Here is a 20,469-nt window from a genome sequence, read left to right as displayed (position 1 = left end):
TCTTATCAAGCGCTTAATACAGTGCTCTGCACACAGTAAGTGCTCAATAAATCATCATCGATCGTATTTATTGAGCGCTTACTATGTGCAGAACACTGTACTAAGCGCTTGGGAAGTACAAATTGGCAACATATAGAGACAGTCCCTACCCAACAGTGGGCTCACAGTCTGAAAGGGATTATATGTATATGTATATGTGAAAGGGATAAATATGATTGAATGAATTACAAACACCACTATTATTACTATGGGCACGCTCACAACCCGTTCTTCCAACCCAGCAACCACACTGAACAGAAAGGCTTACCTGGTTAGACCACCCCTGGTATTTTTTTTTAATGGTATTTGTCAAGCGCTGACTATGTGCCAGGCACTGTGAACATGGGCCTGGGGGTTCCATGGGCTCTGCCACTTGTCTGCTATATGACCTTGGACAAGTCACTTCACTTCTCTTGGCCTCAATTACTTCATCTGTAAAATGGGGATTGAGGCTGTGAGCCCTTTGTGGGACAGGGACTGTGTCCAACCCTATTATCTTCTATCTACCCCGGTGCTCAGTTCAGTCCCTGTCCCTTAGGAAGCCCTTAACAAATACTACAATTACAATTAGACAGAAAGCTCCTTTTGGGCAGGGAACATGTCTACGAACCCTTTTATGTTGTCCTCTCCCAAACACTAAGTATAGTGTTCTAATCTTCTAGTCTTCTAGACTGTGAGCCCACTGTTGGGTAGGGACTGTCTCTATATGTTGCCAACTTGTACTTCCCAAGCGCTTAGTACAGTGCTCTGCACACAGTAAGCGCTCAACAAATACGATTGATGATGATGATGATGATATGTTGCCAACTTGTACTTCCCAAGCGCTTAGTACAGTGCTCTGCACACAGTAAGCGCTCAACAAATACGATTGATGATGATGATGATGATATGTTGCCAACTTGTACTTCCCAAGCGCTTAGTACAGTGCTCTGCACACAGGAAGCGCTCAATAAATACAACTGATTGATTGTTCTAATAACGATAATAATAATGAGGTTATTTGTTAGGCACTTACTATGTGCCAAGCACTGTTCTAAGCGCTGGGGTAGATACAAGGTAATGTGGTTGTCCCACATGGGGTTCACAGTTCTTAATCCCCATTTTCTAGATGAGGTAACTGAGGTACAGAGAAGTTAAGTGCCTTGCCGAAGGTCACACAGCAGACAAGATTAGAGATTAGAACCCACGTCCTCTGACTCCCAAACCAGTGTCTTGCCACTAGGCCACGCTGTGTGTCTGTAATATTATTGTATCGTCCTCTACAAAGCGCTTAGTACAGTGCTCTGCCCACAATAAGCGCTCAATAAATACTATTGACTGAATGAAAACCAACGACAAACGGATGGCTTGGTGACCCTCCCACCCCTCCATGGCCTAAGAGCAACCGGCTCCTCCGGCACGAAGGAGAGTCAGGGCCGAGAGGGGCCGGTGACTGTCTGGGGACAGTGTCGGCCCGTAAACGGGGACGAGCCCGGTGGCCCCGGGGCCCAGAGCGGTCGGAGCCGGTCAGAGAGGGGGGAGGACCAACTTTTTCCTCAGGGTGAACATGGGCTGCGGCATCTGTTTTCCCCGGTTATTCAAGTCAATTTTCTGGCTCACTTCGAAGTTGACTTTGGTCAGGATGGTGAGGATGTCATCTCCCCTGAAAAACAGACCGCAAGGGTTGAGGGTGGGGAGGAGGAGGGCAACCAAGCGCTTAGTACAGTGCTCAAGTGCTCTGCTCGCCATGAGCACTTAATAAACGCAAAAGATTGACTGAGCTGGGAATGGAATTCGGGACAGCAGACGCCCATCCTCTTAGTACAGCGCTCTGCGCACAGTAAGCACTCAATAAGCGCAATAAGCTCAATAAGGAGAAGCAGCGTGGCTCAGTGGAAAGAGCCCGGGCTTTGGAGTCAGAGGTCATGGGTTCAAATCCCAGCTCCGCCAAGTGTCAGCTGTGTGACTTTGGGCAAGTCACTTCACTTCTCTAGGCCTCAGTTCCCTCATCTGTCAAATGGGGATGAAGACTGTGAGCCCCCCGTGGGACAACCTCATTACCTTGTAACCTCCCCAGCACTGAGAAGAGTGTTTTGCAAAAGGTAAGTGCTTAATAAATGTCATCATCATCATTATTAGACTGTGAGCCCACTGTTGGGTAGGGACTGTCTCCGTATGTTGCCAATTTGTACTTCCCAAGTGCTTAGTACAGTGCTCTGCACATAGTAAGCACTCAATAAATATGATTGATGATGATTATTATTAATAAGTGATTGACTGAGAGCAAATACTAGGACCCGCTGCCTCCTCGGCAGATTTTCTTCTGTTCGGGATGGCCTAAGTACGGCCCTGCTTGAAATCTGGGGGCTGATCGGGAATTCCCCCCACAGCCCTGTGGACCTTCAGTCCACAGATTTGCCAATGACCTTTACCCCTCCATTGGCTGACAGTTCTTGGAATATTGTAGCACTTAATACAAACCATTAAAAAAAAAAAATCTCCCTTCCCCTTCAATTGGGAGCCCCATGTGGGACAGGACTTAGGGTCCTATCTGATTGTATTGTATCAGCGCTTACCACTGATTCAAGTAAGCGTTGGTGGCACAGTGGTGAGCACAGCTGCCTTCCAAGCAGTTGACCCGGGTTCGATTCCCAGCCAACGCAGCATAGCTTATCAAGTGCTTAGTACAGTGCTGAGAAGTGCTGAGAAGCGGCGTGGCTCAGCGGAAAGAACCTGGGCTTTGGAGTCAGAGATCAAGGGTTCAAATCCCGGCTCCACCACTCATCGGCTGTGTGACTCGGGCAAGTCACTTAACTTCTCTGGGCCTCAGTTACCTCATCTGTAAAATGGGGATTAACACTGTGAGCCCCATGGTGGACAACCTGATCACCTTGTAAATTCCCCAGCGCTTAGAACAGTGCTCTGCACATAGTAAGCGCTTAATAAATGCCATTATTATTATTATTACAGTGCTCTGCACACAGTAAGTGCTCAATAAATATGATTGAATGAATTACAAATACCACTATTATTACTATGGGCACGCTCACAACCCGTTCTTCCAACCCAGCAACCACACTAAACAGAAAGGCTTACCTGGTTAGACCACCCCTGGTATTTTTTTTTAATGGAATTTGTCAAGCGCTTACTATGTGCCAGGCACTGTGCTAAGCACTGGGGTAAATAATAATAATAATGGTGGCATTTATTAAGTGCTTACTATGTGCCAAGCACTGTTCTGAGCGCTGGGGAGGTTACAAGGTGATCAGGTTGTCCCACGTGAGGCTCACAGTCTTAATCCCAATTTTACAGATGAGGTAACTGAGGCCCAGAGACGTTAAGTGACTTGCCCAAAGCCACACAACTGACAATTGGCGGCGCCGGGATTTGAACCCATGACCTCTGACTCCAAAGCCGGGGCTCTTTCCATTGAGCCACGCTGCTTCTCTACAGAAGCAAACTAATCAGATACAAGCTAATCAGGTCGGACATAGCCCCTGTCTCACATGGGGCTCCCAGTCTTCATCCCCATTTTACAGATGAGGGAATTAAGGTGCAGAGAAGTGAAGTGGCTTGCCCAAAGTCACACAGAAGCCAAGTGGCAGAGGCAGCATTAGAACCCAGATCCTTCTGATTTCCAGGGCCTCGCTTTATCCCCTGGGCCATGCTCCTTCCCTACTTCCCACATTAGGCCGCACTACTTCCCCCACACACTATTCTAGTGGTGTTCTAGCTGTGTGAGCTGTGTGACCTTGGGCAAGTCACTTAACTTCTCTGAGCCTCAGTTCCCTCATCTGTAAAATGGGGATTAAGACTGTGAGCCCCACGTGGGACAACCTGATCAACTTGTATCCCCCCCAGCACTTAGAACAGTGCTTTGCACATAGTAAGCGCTTAACAAATGCCATTATTATTATTATTATTATTCTAGGTCAGATGTCCAGTGAAGACAAGCGCCGAGGGCAAACTAGGCACGCTCATGGCCAGGGAAGTTTTGTGGACGACTCTCAACTGGACCCGAGGAGCTGCTGACCCCAAGAAGCATTCTTGTGGACTCCCATTTTTATAATAATAATAATAATTATGGTATTTTAGAGAAGCAGCGTGGCTCAGTGGAAAGAGCCGGGCTTTGGAGTCAGAGGTCATGGGTTCAAATCCCAGCTCCTCCAATTGTCTACTGTGTGACTTTGGGCAATTCCACTTCTCTGTGCCTCAGGTCCCTCATCTGGAAAATGAGGATTAAGACTGTGAGCCCCCCGTGGGACAACCTGATCACCTTGGATCCCCACCAGCGTTAGAACAGTGCTCTGCACATAGTAAGTGCTTAACAAATGCCGTCATTATTATTATTATTACTTAATTTCTCTGGGCCCCAGTTCCCTCATCTGGAAAATGGGGATTAAGACTGTGAGCCCCCCGTGGGACAACCTGATCACCTTGGATCCCCACCAGCGCTTAGAACAGTGCTCTGCACATAGTAAGTGCTTAACAAATGCCATCATTATTATTATTATTAATTTCTCTGGGCCTCAGTTCCCTCATCTGTAAAATGGGGATTAAGACTGTGAGCCCCATGTGGGACAACCTGATCACCTTGTATCCCCCCAGTGCTTAGAACAGTGCTTTGCATATAGTAAGTGCTTAACAAATATCATTATCATTATTATTATTGTTAAGCGCTTACTATGTTGCTAGTCACCGTACTAAGTGCCTGTCCCACGTGAGGCTCACATTCATTCAATCGTATTTATTGAGTGCTTACTGTGTGCAGAGCACTGTACTAAATGCTTGGGAAGTACAAGTTGGCAACATATAGAGACGGTCCCTACCCAACAGTGGGCTCACAGTCTTGAAGGGGAAGACAGACAACAAAACAAAACATAGTAACAAAATAAAATAAATAGAATAAATATGTACAAATAAAATAAATAAATAGAGTAATAAATACGTGGCAAACAAATATACATATATACAGGTGCTGTGGGGAGGGGAAGGAGGTAAGGCGAATTTAAAGGGACAAAATCCACATGGGACTTTTAAAAGTCTATATCACTCCTGAATCAATTGTACTTAGTGAATGACTACTGTGAGCAGATCAATCAATCAATCAATCGTATTTATTGAGCGCTTACTGTGTGCAGAGCACTGTACTAAGCGCTTAGATCACTGTACTAAGAGGTTGGGGGAGGACAACATACCACAATTAGCAGATACACTCTAGCAGATACACGAAGTGTAGATAAAGTCCACAGTCCACAAAGTGATGCCATTCAGAAAAGCCATTCTCAATCCCCATTTTACAGAGGAGGGAACCGAGGCCCCGAGAAGTAAAGTCACCCAGCAGCAAGTGGCTGAGCCAGCATTAGAACCCATGACCTTTTTTTTTTTTACTCTATTTATTTATTTATTTAATTTATTTGTACATATCTATTCTATTTATTTTATTTTGTTAGTATATTTGGTTTTGTCCTCTGTCTCCCCCTTTTAGACTGTGAGCCCACTGTTGGGTAGGGACTGTCTCTATATGTTGCCAATTTGTACTTCCCAAGCGCTTAGTACAGTGCTCTGCACATAGGAAGCGCTCAATAAATACGATTGATGATGATGATGATGACCTTCTGATTCCCAGGCTCGGGCTGATATTCCCCAGATCCCAAGCATTGGCATACTTCCCCAGTGCTTAGTACAGTGCTCTGCGCACAGTAAGCGCTCAATAAATACGATTGAATGGATGAATTGGCTGAGCGGGGAGGGAGTTGCTGGAGGTTGCTGAAGAGAAGCAGTGTGGCTCAGTGGAAAGAGCACGGGCTTTGGAGTCAGAGGTCAGGGGTTCGAATCCCGGCTCCACCACAAGTTTGCTGTGTGACCTTGGGCAAGTCACTTAACTTCTCTGAGCCTCAGTTCCCTCATCTGTAAAAATGGGGATTAAGACTGTGAGCCCCACGTGGGACAACATGATCACACTGTATTCCCCCAGCGCTTAGAACAGTGCTTTGCACATAGTAAGCGCTTAACAAATGCTATTATTATTATTATTATTATTATTATTATTATTATTATTATTATTATTAACCCCAATACCCCCAGGATTATACTCACAGGGGACACAGATTCCTCAGGTGATGGCACAGAGACTGAATGTACCAGGTTCCCGTGCTGGGGACCCGGTAAGAGACACAGTTGCTGACGGTGGCCATGCCCAGCAGGAAATCCGCCTCGTCCGGGATGCACCGCTCGTGGAACACGGCGTCCGGCTCGGCGGGAGAGGCCGCGGCCGGCCCCGTGTCCGTCTCCAAGGCGACGGCCAGATGGTAGGCATCCCCTTGGCAGGCTTGGATGAAGAACAGCTTGGGTTTTCCGGCCAGGGTCGGGCAGCGGGAGCCCGTGAAGTAAGAGGTCAGGCTGCAGATGGAGGCCTGCTGGCCGTCGGTGCCGTAGACGACGCCCCTGTTGCCGTGGGAGAGGATGCAGCAGACGAAGCAGTCTTGGGCCGAGTGGTCCATCCGCTGGAACCTCTGCAGTGTCTCCAGGATCTGGTTCGCCGTCTGGTCCTCCAACACCACGGGCAAGAAGGCCAGAGCTTTGAAGATCTGTCTCAGGGCCTCTGAGGAGCAAGGCAGGGGGGAAATGCGTTCAGTAGCGTGGCCGGGCTTCCCGTCTCACAAGCCCGCAACCTTGGTGTCATCCTCGACTCCGCTCTCTCATTCACCCCTCACATCCAAGCCGTCACCAAAACCTGCCGGTCTCAGCTCCGCAACATTGCCAAGATCCGCCCTTTCCTCTCCATCCCAACCGCTACCCTGCTCATTCAAGCTCTCATCCTATCCCGTCTGGACTACTGCACCAGCCTTCTCTCTGATCTCCCATCCTCGTGTCTCTCTCCACTTCAATCCATACTTCATGCTGCTGCCCGGATTATCTTTGTCCAGAAATGCTCTGGGCATATCACTCCCCTCCTCAAAAATCTTCAGTGGCTACCAGTCAATCTGCGCATCAGGCAGAAACTCCTCACCCTGGGCTTCAAGGCTCTCCATCACCTCGCCCCCTCCTACCTCACCTCCCTTCTGTCCTTCTCCTGCCCAGCCCGCAACCTCCGCTCCTCCACCACTAATCTCCTCACTGTACCTCGTTCTCGCCTGTCCCGCCGTCGACCCCCGGCCCACGTCATCCCCCGGGCCTGGAATGCCCCCAATCCCTCTGCCCCTCCGCCAAGCTAGCTCTCTTCCTCCCTTCAAGGCCCTGCTGAGAGCTCACCTCCTCCAGGAGGCCTTCCCAGACTGAGCCCCTTCCTTCCTCTCCCCCTCGTCCCCCTCTCCATCCCCCCGTCTTACCTCCTTCCCTTCCCCACAGCACCTGTATATATGTATATATGGTTGTACATATTTATTACTCTATTTATTTATTTATTTATTTATTTATTTTACTTGTACATTTCTATCCTATTTATTCTATTTTGTTGGTATGTTTGGTTCTGTTCTCTGTCTCCCCCTTTTAGACTGTGAGCCCACTGTTGGGTAGGGACTGTCTCTATGTGTTGCCAATTTGTACTTCGCAAGTGCTTAGTACAGTGCTCTGCACATAGTAAGTGCTCAATAAATACGATTGATTGATTGATTGGAAGTCAGAAGGTCCTGGGTTCCAAACCCGGCTCCGCCATTTGTCTGCTGTGTGGCCGTGCTATATCCTAAGTTAAATGAGTTGACTACCTCAGCATGAGCCGAGTTGCATGAAGTCCTACTGTTCTGGCATGGTGGCTTGTCAGTTGTGAATATATGTTATATGTTGCCAATTTGTACTTCCCAAGCGCTTAGTACAGTGCTCTGCACATAGTAAGCGCTCAATAAATATGATTGATTGATTGATTGATTGTGAATCTACCACAGTTCTCAGAAATGGTGATGATAGGGTACGGAGAGATAGGCTGAAATGTCAGAATTGCTAACATGTCACTCCTTTGGGATGCATTTCCAAGTGCTTAGTACACTGAATTGCACCTAAATAAATGCTATCGTAGTTACTATTACTACTACTTCAATTCAATTCAATCATATTTATCGAGTGCTTACTGTGTGCAGAGCACTATACTCAGCCCTTGGAAAGTAAAGTACAGCAATAAAGAGAGGCAATCCCTGCCCACAATTCATTCATTCATTCAGTCATTCATTCATTCGTATTTATTGAGCGCTTCCTGTGTGCAGAGCACTGTACTAAGCGCTTGGAAAGTCCAAGTTGGCAACATATACAGACGGTCCCTACCCAACAGTCTTTTAGACTGTGAGCCCACTGTTGGGTAGGGACTGTCTCTATATGTTGCCAATTTGTACTTCCCAAGCGCTTAGTACAGTGCTCTGCACACAGTAAGCGCTCAATAAATACGATTGATGATGATGAACAGCGGGCTCACAGTCTAGAAGAGTGTGTTCTAGAATTCATTCATTCAACTCATTCATTCAATCGTATTTATTGAGCGCTTACTGTGTGCAGAGACTGTACTAAGCGCTTGGGAAGTACAAGTCGGCAACATATACAGTCCCTACCCAACAGCGGGCTCACAGTCTAGAAGAGTGTGTTCTAGAGTTCGTTCATTCATTCATTCATTCAATCGTATTTATTGAGCGCTTACTGTGTGCAGAGCACTGGACTAAGCTCTTGGGAAGGACAAATTGGCAACACATAGAGACGGTCCCTACTCAACAACGGGCTCACAGTCTAGAAGGGGGAGACAGACAACAAAACAAAACAAATAGTCCAGTGCTCTGCACACAGTAAGCGCTCAATAAATACGATTGAATGAAATAGACAGGTTTCAATACCATCAGAATACATAGTTATAGCTATATACACATCATTAATAAAATAAATATAGTAAATATGTACAAATAAAATAGAGTAACACATATATACCTCAAGGAGCTTGCAATTGTGTCTATTACTTTTATTTTGTTAGTATGTTTGGGTTTTTTTTTCTCTGTCTCCCCCTTTTAGACTGTGAGCCCAATGTTGGGTAGGGACTGTCTCTATATGTTGCCAATTTGTACTTCCCAAGTGCTTAGTACAGTGCTCTGCACATAGTAAGCGCTCAATAAATATGATTGATTGATTGATTGATTACTACAACTTCTTTTGGTGGCACATTAATTCACCTTTTTCCTCCTGGTATATCTGTGCTATTTCCCTGTTGTTTCCTCGTTCTTTCTCTCCCCCACTATTAGCAGATAATTTTGGACTGTCTCCTCAATAGATCGTAAGTCCCTTGAGAGTGAGGAACAGGTATCTGTTGAACCCTCCTAAGCACTTACTACAGTGTTAGGCCCTCAGGTGCTCAATAAATACCAGTGGTTGTTGGAAATCACGAGAGAAGTGGCACTTCTGCATGCTGCTTTTCCATGCTGCAGTGTGGCTCAGTGGAAAGAGCCCGGGCTTGGGAGTCAGAGGTCGTGGGTTCTAATCCCGGCTCTGTCATTTGTCTGCTGTGTGGCTTTGGGCAAGTCACTTCACTTCTCTGTGCCTGTTACCTCATCTGTAAAATGGGGATGAAGACTGTGAGCCCCCCGTGGGACAACCTGATCACCTTGTATCTTCCCCAGCACTTAGAACAGTGCTTCGCATATAGTAAGCGCTTAACAGATGACATTATTATTATTATTCTTATTATTTTGCTGATCTGATTACCTTGTATCTGCCTCAGAGCTCAGTTTATTTATCTGTTTATTTAGATTAATGCTTGTCTCCCCCTCTAGACTGTGAGCTCCTTGTGGGAAGCGAACGTGTCTGTTTATTCTTATAATGTCCCCTCCTGAGCGCTTAGTACAGTGCTTTGCACACAGTCAGTGCTCAATAAATACGATTGAATGAATTAATTAATGAATGCCATGTTTGGCCCATTATGAGCCCTTTATAAATGCCATTATTAGTATTAATAGCAATAATTAATACTAATAATGGCATTTATAAAGGGCTCATAATGTGTCTGTTTATTCTTATAATGTCCTCTCCTGAGCGCTTAGTACAGTGCTCTGCACACAGTAAGCACTCAATAAATACGATTGATGATGATAATAATCAAAATAATAATTTGACTCTCACCTTAGTCTCCCTGAGAGAACAAAGCCCCCACTCTACATTTCTCCTGGGCAGCGAATCATAATTGAAGGGAAAACCAGAGAATTCCAGGTGGGGATTTGGTCTTCCAGTCAATCTGATTCTATCATATCAATCAATCAATCAATTGATGGTATTTATTGAGCGCCTACTGTGGGCTGTACCAAGGGCTTGGGAGAGTCCAATGCAATCATACCTGCGTCTTTGTCCGTCCCATCCCTGTTTTTCATTTTCTTCAGCTTGGGAACCTCTGCACGTGCTTGCTGGAAGTTGTAGTTGTTAATAATCAAGCAGTATCCCCGAGGATTGCTGTTCATTTTGTAAAAATCACCATTTTTCTGGAGAAAAGAAGAAAACACATGCAAGTCCCCAAATAAAGCGGCCCTTCGTTTTCCTCTGAAGCCTCCCCTGACGGTGAAAATCACCCGGGGAAACTGACCAAGCCCACAGGATTCACCGAACCTACCAAACCCACCGAATGATGAGTTTACGCTTGTAATAATAATAATCGTGGCATTTGTTAAGCACTTACTATGTAGTAAGCACTGTACTAAGCGCTGAGGTGGATACAACACGCAAATCGGGTTGGACACAGACCCTGTCCCACGTGGGGCTCACAGTCTTCATCCTCGTTTTCCGGATGAGAGAACCGAGGCACAGAAAAGTGAAGTGACTTCACCAAAGTCACAAAGCAGACAAGTGGCGGAGCCAGGATTAGAACCCACAACCTTCTGACTCTCAGTCCCGGGCTCCATCCATTAGGCCACGCTGCTTCTCTGCTTCTCCGCCCATGCTGCTTCTCTTGTAACTGCCTCAGAGCTCAGTACAGTGCTTGGCCTCTTATGAGCCCTTCATAAATGCCATTATTAGTATTAATAGCAATAATAATGATAATAATCATTTGATTCTCACTCTGCCGCGCTGCGTGTGTTTGACTAATGGTCTCCATCAGGAGAAAATCATCTTTGAGAAATCCCCAGTGTGCTACTTCCAGGATCTCCCCGGGCTTACAGCACGGTCGTTTCCTATCTATTCTATTTATTTTATTTTGTTAGTATGTTTGGTTTTGTTCTCTGTCTCCCCCTTTTAGACTGTGAGCCCACTGTTGGGTAGGGACTGTCTCTATACGTTGCCAACTTGTACTTCCCAAGCGCTTAATACAGTGCTCTGCACACAGTAAGCGCTCAATAAATATGATTGATGATGATGATGATGAAGATCGCATCTTGAATTGGAATGGTGTAAAACGGGAGACAATTTTCTGGGGAAGATAATGTGAGGCCCTGGGAACGTGCTCCTGAACCACGGCCGACTACTTTCCCGAATGGCCCAGAAATGAGGACTCGGTAGGAAGGAGAACCGGTCTTCAATCCCCATTTTGAAGATGAGGGAACTGAGGCACGGGAAAGTGAAGTGACTTGCCCGTGATCACACAGCCGGGAAGCGGCGGAGTCTGGATTAGAATTCAAGTCCTCTGTAGTTTATTCATTTATATTAGTGTCTATCTCCCCCTCCAGACTGTAAGCTCGTTCTAGACTGTGAGCCCACTGTTGGGTAGGGACTGTATATGCCAAGCGCTTAGTACAGTGCTCTGCACACAGTAAGCACTCAATAAATACTATTGATTGATTGATTGTGGGAGGGGAATGTGTCTGTTTATTGTTATACTATACTCTCCCAAGTGTTTAGTACCGTGCTCTGCATTCAATCAATTGTATTTATTGAGAGCTTACTGTGTGCAGAGCACTGTACTAAGTGCTTGGGAAGTGCACACACGGTAAGTGCTCAGTAAATATGGTTGTCTGTGTGACTGACTCTGACTCCCAAGGCCATGCTCTACCCACTAATCCACGCCGCTTCTCATCATAAACGTCTAGCAAATACCACCATAAGCTACTTGGCTTAATGGAAAGAGCACAGACTTGGGAGTCAGAGGACGTGGGTTCTAATTCCGCCTTTGCCACTTGTCTGCTGTGTGACCTTGGGCAAGGCACTTAACTTCTCTGTGCTGAGGTTCCCTCATCTGTAAAATGGGGATTAAGACTGTGAGCCCCACGTGGGACAACCTGATTACTTTGTACCTACCCCAGCGCTTAGAACAGTGCTTGGCATACAGTAAGTGCTTAACAAATGCCAGTATTATTATTATTATTATCATTGTTATTATTATTACTATTACTGTTCCTACAGCCTGTAGACTGTAAGCTCATTATGGGCAGGGAACGTGTCTACTAATTCTGTTGTACTCTCCGAAGCTCTTAGAACAGCGCTGTACACATAATTAGCGCTCAATACATACGATCGATTGATTGATTGATGGCAGAGAAGCAGCAGTTTTGACATCTAAAGTTCTAGGAAGAATTAAGCTACCATGTGAGCCCACGTATCAAACGGGAGAGGCGAAACCCAGTTATCATTTTTTCAATTGTATTTATTGAGCACTTACTGTGTGCTAAACGTTTTGATTTCTAACCCAGCTGGTGTAGAGTCTGGCCTACCCTCCTGAACTCTGGGTTTGGGATGGAGGCCCAGGAAAGAAACGAGGAGGATGGGTTCCAAAAATGGAAACCCTGATTTTCTTCTCCGGCCCCGATTGTTACAGTGGCTCAGAGTGGGTGCCATCTGCTTCCCCGCCAACAAAAGCGGCGTTACCTAGTGGATAGCGTCCAGGCCTCGGAGTCAGAAGGACCTGAGTTCCAATTCCGCTCTGCCACTTGTCTGCTATAAGACAAGTCACTTCGCTTCCCTGAGCCTCTGTCCCCTCATCTGGAAAACGGAGTTGAAGACTGTGAGCCCCATGTGGGACAGGGACTATGTCCAACCTGATGATCGCATATCTACCCCAACGCTTAGTACAGTGACCGGCACATAGTGAGTGCTTAATTAATGCCATAAAAAACCCCCAACAGTGTGTGACTGTTTCTATCCCTGTGCGTAGGCACCAAAGAGGCAAACGGAATCCAGGATGAGTTCAAAAAATGGGACTGTCCTGTTACCTGGGGTTGGCTTCCTTGTTCCCCTCGAGCATCTGACATTTCTTGAAAACCACTGGAAAGTCCTTGAACTAGAAAAAAATCAAGATGGATACCTTCAGGGTTAGGAGTCAGTGGCAGAGGGTTAAAAATAATATTTTAACTCCAATAAATTATATTGCTGTCCACCGTTGTTTAATGTGCATAAGGAACATCTTAGTGTGGGTTCAGATGGGACGCAGGTCTCCCCTCTAGAGAACCACTTGGGGGTCTCTACTGACTATTCTTCATCCAAAAGTCAGTCAGTCAGTCGTATTTATTGAGCGCTTACCATATGCAGAACTCTGTACTAAGCTCTTGGGAGAGTACAATATGACAGCATGGCATCACATTGGCCTAGTGGATAGAGCACGAATCTGGGAGTCAGATGGTCTTGGGTTCTAATCCCAGCTCTGCCACTTGTCTGCTGTGTGACCTTGGGCAAGTCACTTCAATCAATCAATCAATCAATCATACTTATTGAGCGCTTACTGTGTACATAGCACTGTACTAAGCGCTTGGCCTCAGCGAACTCATCTGCAAAATGAGGATTGGTATTGACACCTGTCTACTTCTCTTGTTTTGTTGTCCGTCTTCCCCTTCTAGACTGTGAGCCCATTGTTGGGTAGGGACTGTCTCTATCTGTTGCCGAATTGTACTTTCCAAGTGCTTAGTATGGTACTCTGCACACAGTAAGCGCTCAATAAATACGACTGACTGAATAAATGACTGCAAGCCCCATGTGGGACAGGGATTGTGTCCAACAAAATTAGCTTGTATCCAAATACAGCTGTACAGCCTGGCACATAGTAAGCACTTTACAAATACCACAATTATCATTATTATTTATAATAATAATAACAATAATAATACAATAAAGAGTCACATTCCCTAAAATGTAAATGACTCCCAAGTGGGACCAAAGTGCCAGAGTGAGCACTTGGGCATGGTGTCTAAATAACACCACTGGTCTAAATATCACCTAAATAACACCACTGGAGGAGCTAAACCACTACCGGCTGCTCTCTGATTGACTTTCAAACCACCTGGACCAGCTCCGCCATCCTTCTCCTCGGTGGTGATAAGAGTGTGGTCCATGGTCCATATTAATCAATCAATGAAATTTAGAGAAGCAGCGTGGCCTAGTGGAAAGAGCCCGGGTTTGGGAGTCAGAGGACCTGGGTTCTAATTCCGGCTCTGCCACTTACCTGCTGAGCAACCTTGGGCAAGTGACTTCACTTCTCTGTGCCTCAGTTCCCTCATCTGCTAAATGGGGATTCAACACCTGTGCTCCTTCCTACTTATTATGGGAGCCCCGTATGGGACCTGACTGTCTCGTATCTACCCCAGTGCTTACAACAGTGTTAGGTATATAGTAAGCACTTAACAAATACCACTGTTATTATTAATAATCATCATCATCATCAATCGCATTTATTGAGCGCTTACTATGTGCAGAGCACTGTACTAAGCGCTTGGGAAGTACAAATTGGCAACATATAGAGACAGTCCCTACCCAACAGTGGGCTCACAGTCTAAAAGGGGGAAATTATATTATATACTGAGTAATATTATATACTGAGTGCCTACTGTGTGCAGATCACTGAATTAAGCACTTAGGAGAGGACGATACAGCAGAATTGGCAGACACTTTCCCTGCCCACAGCGAGCAAACGTACTATAACTTCAGAAAGCTTTGGGTAGAAGCAAGAATAGCTAAAAAGAGGCATCAATCTGGAAAACTCCAATCTCAGCTTTACTCCCATCTCCCAACCTTTGGCCTCTGTCCGTTGACTCACCTACTGAGGCAGAACTGATCAGAAAGATATTATTGTTTTAAGATTCTATTGGAAATATATTATTCTTCTATGGGGGCCATCACCTCCAGCCCCTATCTTGGTCTTACCTGCTCTTCTCTCTTCATAGTGATCAATTTTCCCCAGCAGGGTCTTGTCGATTTTGTCACAGATTTCCTTCAGAATATCCAAGTTGTTTTCTCCCAGGATGCCCTTCTTTTCCATCTCAATGAAAATGCCCATCAGGGTCTATGGGGGGAAGAGAAGGAAAGCGAGGAACAAAGCCAAAGATTGGACCGGATTGAACTGTTTTTTAGAAAGACAGATTGGCCCGTTCCCAGTCTCCAAATCACCAGCCCGTGGCCCCATTCTATTTCCCAGATGCCAGATCCTCCAGGATAAAGTTGCGGAGGAAGAATGTGGAGGGAATCTAGGCCAGGCCCTGGCTCAGAGAGACACTTCTGATCCCTTTGTGGAGAGCTCTGTCTCCCATCTGAATTTTGGAGAACAGAGATGGGTGCGGAGAAGGACCACGGAGCTCACCTTATTGTCCAGGCGGGACTTGGGGAGTTCATTGCTCAAAAGAAAAGTGATCGACTTCAGTTCGTCTCTGGTTACGTTATCCGAGAGCGTAAAGAGTAGGACCCTGTGGCAGAAAATGGGGAAGTTTGTTCAGCTCCTCTGGCCGGCCCCCGGGGCAGAAACTTGAACCCCCATTCCCACTGCCTCGGCCCACATCCCACCCCAGCCTATCAGAACTGTCCGGAAAGGAAAGCTTCTCCCTGGGGGGACCAGAGGGAGCAATTGATCAATCAGTGGATCGATCATATTTATTGAGCACTTACTACACACAGAGCACTGTGTTAAGCACTTGGGAGGGTACGATACCCAGAATTAACAGGCACATTTCCCAGACCATAGCAAGTTTATAGTCTAGAGGGGGAGACGGACATTAAGATGAATAATGTTCATATATAATGAATAATGAATATATAATGAATAAGTTCATATATAATATATCATTTAAAGATATGCATGCAAATTCTGTGGGGCGGAAATCAAACGTCCAAAGGTCACAGATTCATTCATTCATTCAATCGTAGTTCTTGAGTGCCTACTGTGTGCAGAGCACTGTACTAAGCACTTGGGAAGTACAAGTTGGCAACATATAGAGACGGTCCCTATCCAACAGTGGGCTCACAGTCTAGAAGATCCACAGATCCAAGCGCATAGACGACGCAGATAGAGAATGAGTCTGGGAAAAGAGGGGATAATCGGGGAAGGCCTCTTGGAGAAGATATGATTTTAATAAGGCTTTGAATGTGGGGAGATTGGTGGTCTGAGGGAATTCCAGACTAGGGGGACGATGTGGGAAAGGGGTCGGTGGCAAGATAGATGAGCTCTATCTATGAGAAGCAGCGTGGCTCAGTGGAAAGAGCACGGACTTTGGAGTCAGAGGTCAGGAGTTCAAATCCCGGCTCCGCCAATTGCCAGCTGTGTGACTTTGGGCAAGTCACTTAACTTCTCTGTGCCTCAGTTCCCTCATCTGCAAAATGGGAATGAAGACTTTGAGCCCCCAGTGGGACAACCTGATCACCTTGTAACCTCCCCAGTGCTTAGAACAGTGCTTTGCACATAGTAAGCACTTAATAAATGCCATCATTATTATTATTATCGGGGCACAGTGAGTAAACTGGCATTAGAGGAGCGGAGTGTGCGGGCCTCACTGTAGTCAGAGAGCAGTGAGGTGAGGTAATAAATAATAATCATGATGGTATTTATCACCATTGAGGTAGGCTGGGATGAGCTGATTGAGGGCTTTAAAGCTGATGGTAAGGATGCGGAGGTGGATGGGCGACCCTTGGAGATTCTTGAGGAGTGGGGAGACATAGCCTGAACATTTTTCTTGGTGAGTGATCCATACAGCAGAGGGAAGTATGGATTGGAATGGGAAGAGAGAGGAGGCTGGGATGTCAGCGAGGAGTCAGATGCAGTAGTCAAAGAGGCATTGGATAAGTACTTGGCTCAACATGGTAGCACGGAGCAGAGCGGGATTCTCTGCTGGTTCCCGAGGGTTGGGCTTTCCGTCACCTACTTTTCCTCAGAAGCCGGGGTGCAGAGCTGCTGGCTGGGCCACAGGGAGGAATGCCACCTCGGCCAGAAGTCTCCCCAGTGATGCCAGCCCCTCTGCCTCCGTGCCAGCCATCAGGCATGGGGCACTCCAGAGCAGCCTGCCAGAGCAGGTGAGAGAAAGCAGGCTCAGAGCGTTCCAGCCCCTCTCTCCCAGACCCACGGCCTGTCCCAAGTCTGCCCTCGACTCTCCCGGCTCCTCCATCACTCCTCCCCTGACTCCCGCCCTTCTTGGTTAATAGGATCAGCTCCCGTCTCTCCGAACGGCACTAAGCCCGCCTTAGGTGCTTTTAAAATAGTAAGCACTTAGTACAGTGCTTTGCACACAGTAAGCGCTCGAGAAATACGATTGAGTGAATAGCCCCTGGGCTGTTGACTCTACTGTAGATTTCCGATGACTTGAAGTTTAATGTGGCCTATTACTCAACACCTGCCCTCTCAGCAGGGGGACAGTTGGCCCATGGATTATCTGCTGAGGGCCAAGGGCTAGGTGGAGAGATATTCCCCTCATCCTGCTGAGTCCAAATCTAAAAGGGCTTCTGAGGGCTGCCTTGTGGTTCTCCAGGCCTTAACATTTCCTTTTCTGACCTAGACAGGGTGATAAATGTGTTCCCAATCCTGGAATTTGGAAGCTCCATAACCAGAAAGAAGCCTGGGGGCAGGGAAAAACACGGAACAAGGGAGAGGTCCTCACCTGAGTTTTGAATACTTGTTTGAATTTGGTTTTCCCCCTAAACTCGAGCAGGTGAGATGTCCCTAGCAAAAGGGCGCGACTTTACCACTTTTCTGAGTGCCACTTTGGTGGGTGCAACTGTCTCCCTCTGTGCTATCCACATGGCTCAAGGCCTCTGCTTACTCTGCAGCTTTAGGGATGCCAGTTCCAGAGAATTATCTGAGAAGGCTCCCTATAGCATCATCAGTGATATTTATTGAGCACTTACTATGGGCAGAGCACCATGCTAAGCACTTGGAAGTATACGACAGAGTTGGTAGACAACGTTCCTTCCCACAATGAGCAATAAGACTTATGTTGGTGGGAAGACAGTGTGGCCTATATGAAAAAGCACATGATAGGGACTCTGTAGATTCAGATTCTAATTCCAGATCATCCACTGGCCTATTGTGTGACCTATGGGAAGTCACTTAACCTTTCTGGGCCTCAGTTTTCTCCTTCACAAAATGGGGAAACGATACCTGTCCTCCCTAACTCTTAAACCGTGAGCCCCGGCTAACACAGAGACTGTGACCAGTTTGATGATGTGTAGCTTTCCCAGCCCTCGACTCATAGTAAGAGCTTAATAAATGCCAGATTACCAGAGAAGCAGTGTCGCCTAACAGCTAGAGCACAGGCTTAGAAATCAGAAGAACCTGGTTTCTAATCCCGGCTCTGCTGTTCGTCTGCTGTGTGATCTTGGGTAAGTCAGTTAATTTCTCTGGGCCTCAGTTACCACAACTATACAGCGGGGATTAAGACTGTGAGCACCATGTGGGACCTGGACTGGTGTTCTACTGACTAGCTTGTATCTATCTGGTGCTTAGTACAGTGACTGGCATATAGTAAGCACTTAACAAATACCATAAAAAAGCAAACAAAAACCCAAAAACAGAATGAATTACTCATAGAATGTTTAAAAGTACTGAATGTCAAGGCAACATAAGTTGGGAGTCCTGAAAGGGTTTGTGGGGCCGTGGCTGTAGATAATAATAATAATAATAATAATAATGGCATTTGTTAGATCTGTAGATCTAATAATGATAATAATTCTGGTATTTGTTAAGTGCTCCTATTTGTTAAGTGCTCACTATGTGCTAGGTACTGTACTAAGCACTGGGATAGATACAAGGTAATTGAGTTGGACACAGTCCCTGTACCACATAGGGCTCAGGCTTTTATTCCCCATTTTACAGATGAAGTAACTGAGGCCCAGGGAAGCGAAGTGACTTTCCCAAGTTCACACGGCAGACAAGCGGCAGAGCCAGGAATAATAATAATAATAATAATAATAATGGCATTTATTAAGCGCTTACTATGTGCAAAGCACTGTTCTAAGCGCTGGGGAGGTTACAAGATGATCAGGTTGTCCCCCGGGGGGCTCGTAGTCTTAATCCCCATTTTACAGATGAGGTCGCGGAGGCCCAGAGAAGTGAAGTGACTTGCCCAAAGTCACACAGCTGACAATTGGCGGAGCCGGGATTTGAACCCATGACCCCAACTCCACAGCCTGGGATCTTTCCATTGAGCCAGGCTGCTTCTCTATAGAAGCAGCTTCTCTATTCTCTGTAGGAATAGAACCCATGACCTTTTAGACTGTGAGCCCACTGTTGGGTAGGGACCATCTCTATATGTTGCCAACTTGTACTTCCCAAGCGCTTAGTACAGTGCTCTGCACACAGTAAGCGCTCAATAAATACGATTGATGATGATGACCTTCTGACTCTCAGGCCTGTGCTCTATCCACTAGGCGATGCTGATTTTCTGAAAGGATTCTCCCGGTCCCCGGCGTCCGGGGCCCCCTCACCTGTAGGCAGAGACCTGGGCCCTTCCCGGCTCCTCCAGCTCCCTCGACACGTCCTCCTGGCTGGTCCCCAGGTGAGTCGTCAGCAGGTCAATCCGGTGAATTCGGAAGAGCAGCTCCTTTAAGAAGGAAAGTTTTCCCACCTCCAACCTCCCCTTCTCCTGGAGCAGCCAGAAAAGGCCCAGGGCATCCTGGATGGTCTCCTGTTTCTTCAGCGGGATCAAGTCCAGGCAGAGGAACTTGAGGGCCTCCAGGTCGTCGGCCGCCAGCTCCTCCCCGATGGAGAAGAGAAGCTTGTGGAAATCCATGCTCGGCCGGCAGATCCGGGCTCTCGGCTCACCCCGGGACACCGAACGCGGAAGGGTCCGGGGACTTTAAGGCCGGGGGGCTCCCCCTGGGTAAACAGAGGAATTGGAACGTGTCCGTTATCTTGTTCTATTGTATCCTTCCAAGCGCTTAGTACAGTGCCCTGCTTGTGTTCTCCCAAACTCTTAGTACAGTGCCCTCCACACAGTAAGCGTTCAATAGATACAATTGACTGACTCCCTACCTTCAAAGCCTTATTGAAGGCACATCTCCTTTCTAGACTGTGAGCCCACTGTTGGGTGGGGACTGTCTCTATCTGTTGCCAACTTGTACTTCCCAAGCGCTTAGTACAGTGCTCTGCACACAGTGAGGGCTCAATAAATACGATTGATTGATCTCCATTTACGAGACTGTGAGCCCACTTCTAGACTGTGAGCCCACTCTTCTAGACTGTGAGCCCACTGTAGGGTAGGGACCGTCTCTATATGTTGCCAACTTGTACTTCCCAAGCGCTTAGTACAGTGCTCTGCACACAGTAAGTGCTCAATAAATACGATTGATTGATTGATTGATCTCCATTTACGAGACTGT

At 46.7% G+C, this 20,469-nt stretch overlaps 1 protein-coding gene and 1 non-coding gene across 2 annotated transcripts; one reads left to right on the top strand and one right to left on the bottom strand.

Annotated features, from left to right (window-relative positions):
• Window positions 1–1,499: 1,499 nt before the first annotated feature.
• Window positions 1,500–19,880, bottom strand: LOC119930738 (caspase-8-like). Its single transcript, XM_038749352.1, has 7 exons — window positions 19,576–19,880; window positions 15,470–15,572; window positions 15,037–15,175; window positions 13,116–13,183; window positions 10,316–10,457; window positions 6,118–6,622; window positions 1,500–1,681 (listed from the first exon to the last, which is right to left on the bottom strand). The coding sequence occupies exons 1-7, from the start codon at window positions 19,878–19,880 to the stop codon at window positions 1,546–1,548; spliced, it is 1,398 nt and encodes a 465-aa protein (XP_038605280.1). The 3' UTR covers window positions 1,500–1,545.
• TRNAG-UCC lies at window positions 2,610–2,681 on the top strand. The gene has a single exon. It is a non-coding gene; the product is annotated as a tRNA-Gly (tRNA).
• Window positions 19,881–20,469: the final 589 nt, after the last annotated feature.

The sequence above is a fragment of the Tachyglossus aculeatus genome, chromosome 7 (assembly GCF_015852505.1).
Source record: "Tachyglossus aculeatus isolate mTacAcu1 chromosome 7, mTacAcu1.pri, whole genome shotgun sequence".
NCBI classification, from domain to species: domain Eukaryota; kingdom Metazoa; phylum Chordata; class Mammalia; order Monotremata; family Tachyglossidae; genus Tachyglossus; species Tachyglossus aculeatus.
This window is presented reverse-complemented; position numbering and strand designations above follow the sequence as displayed.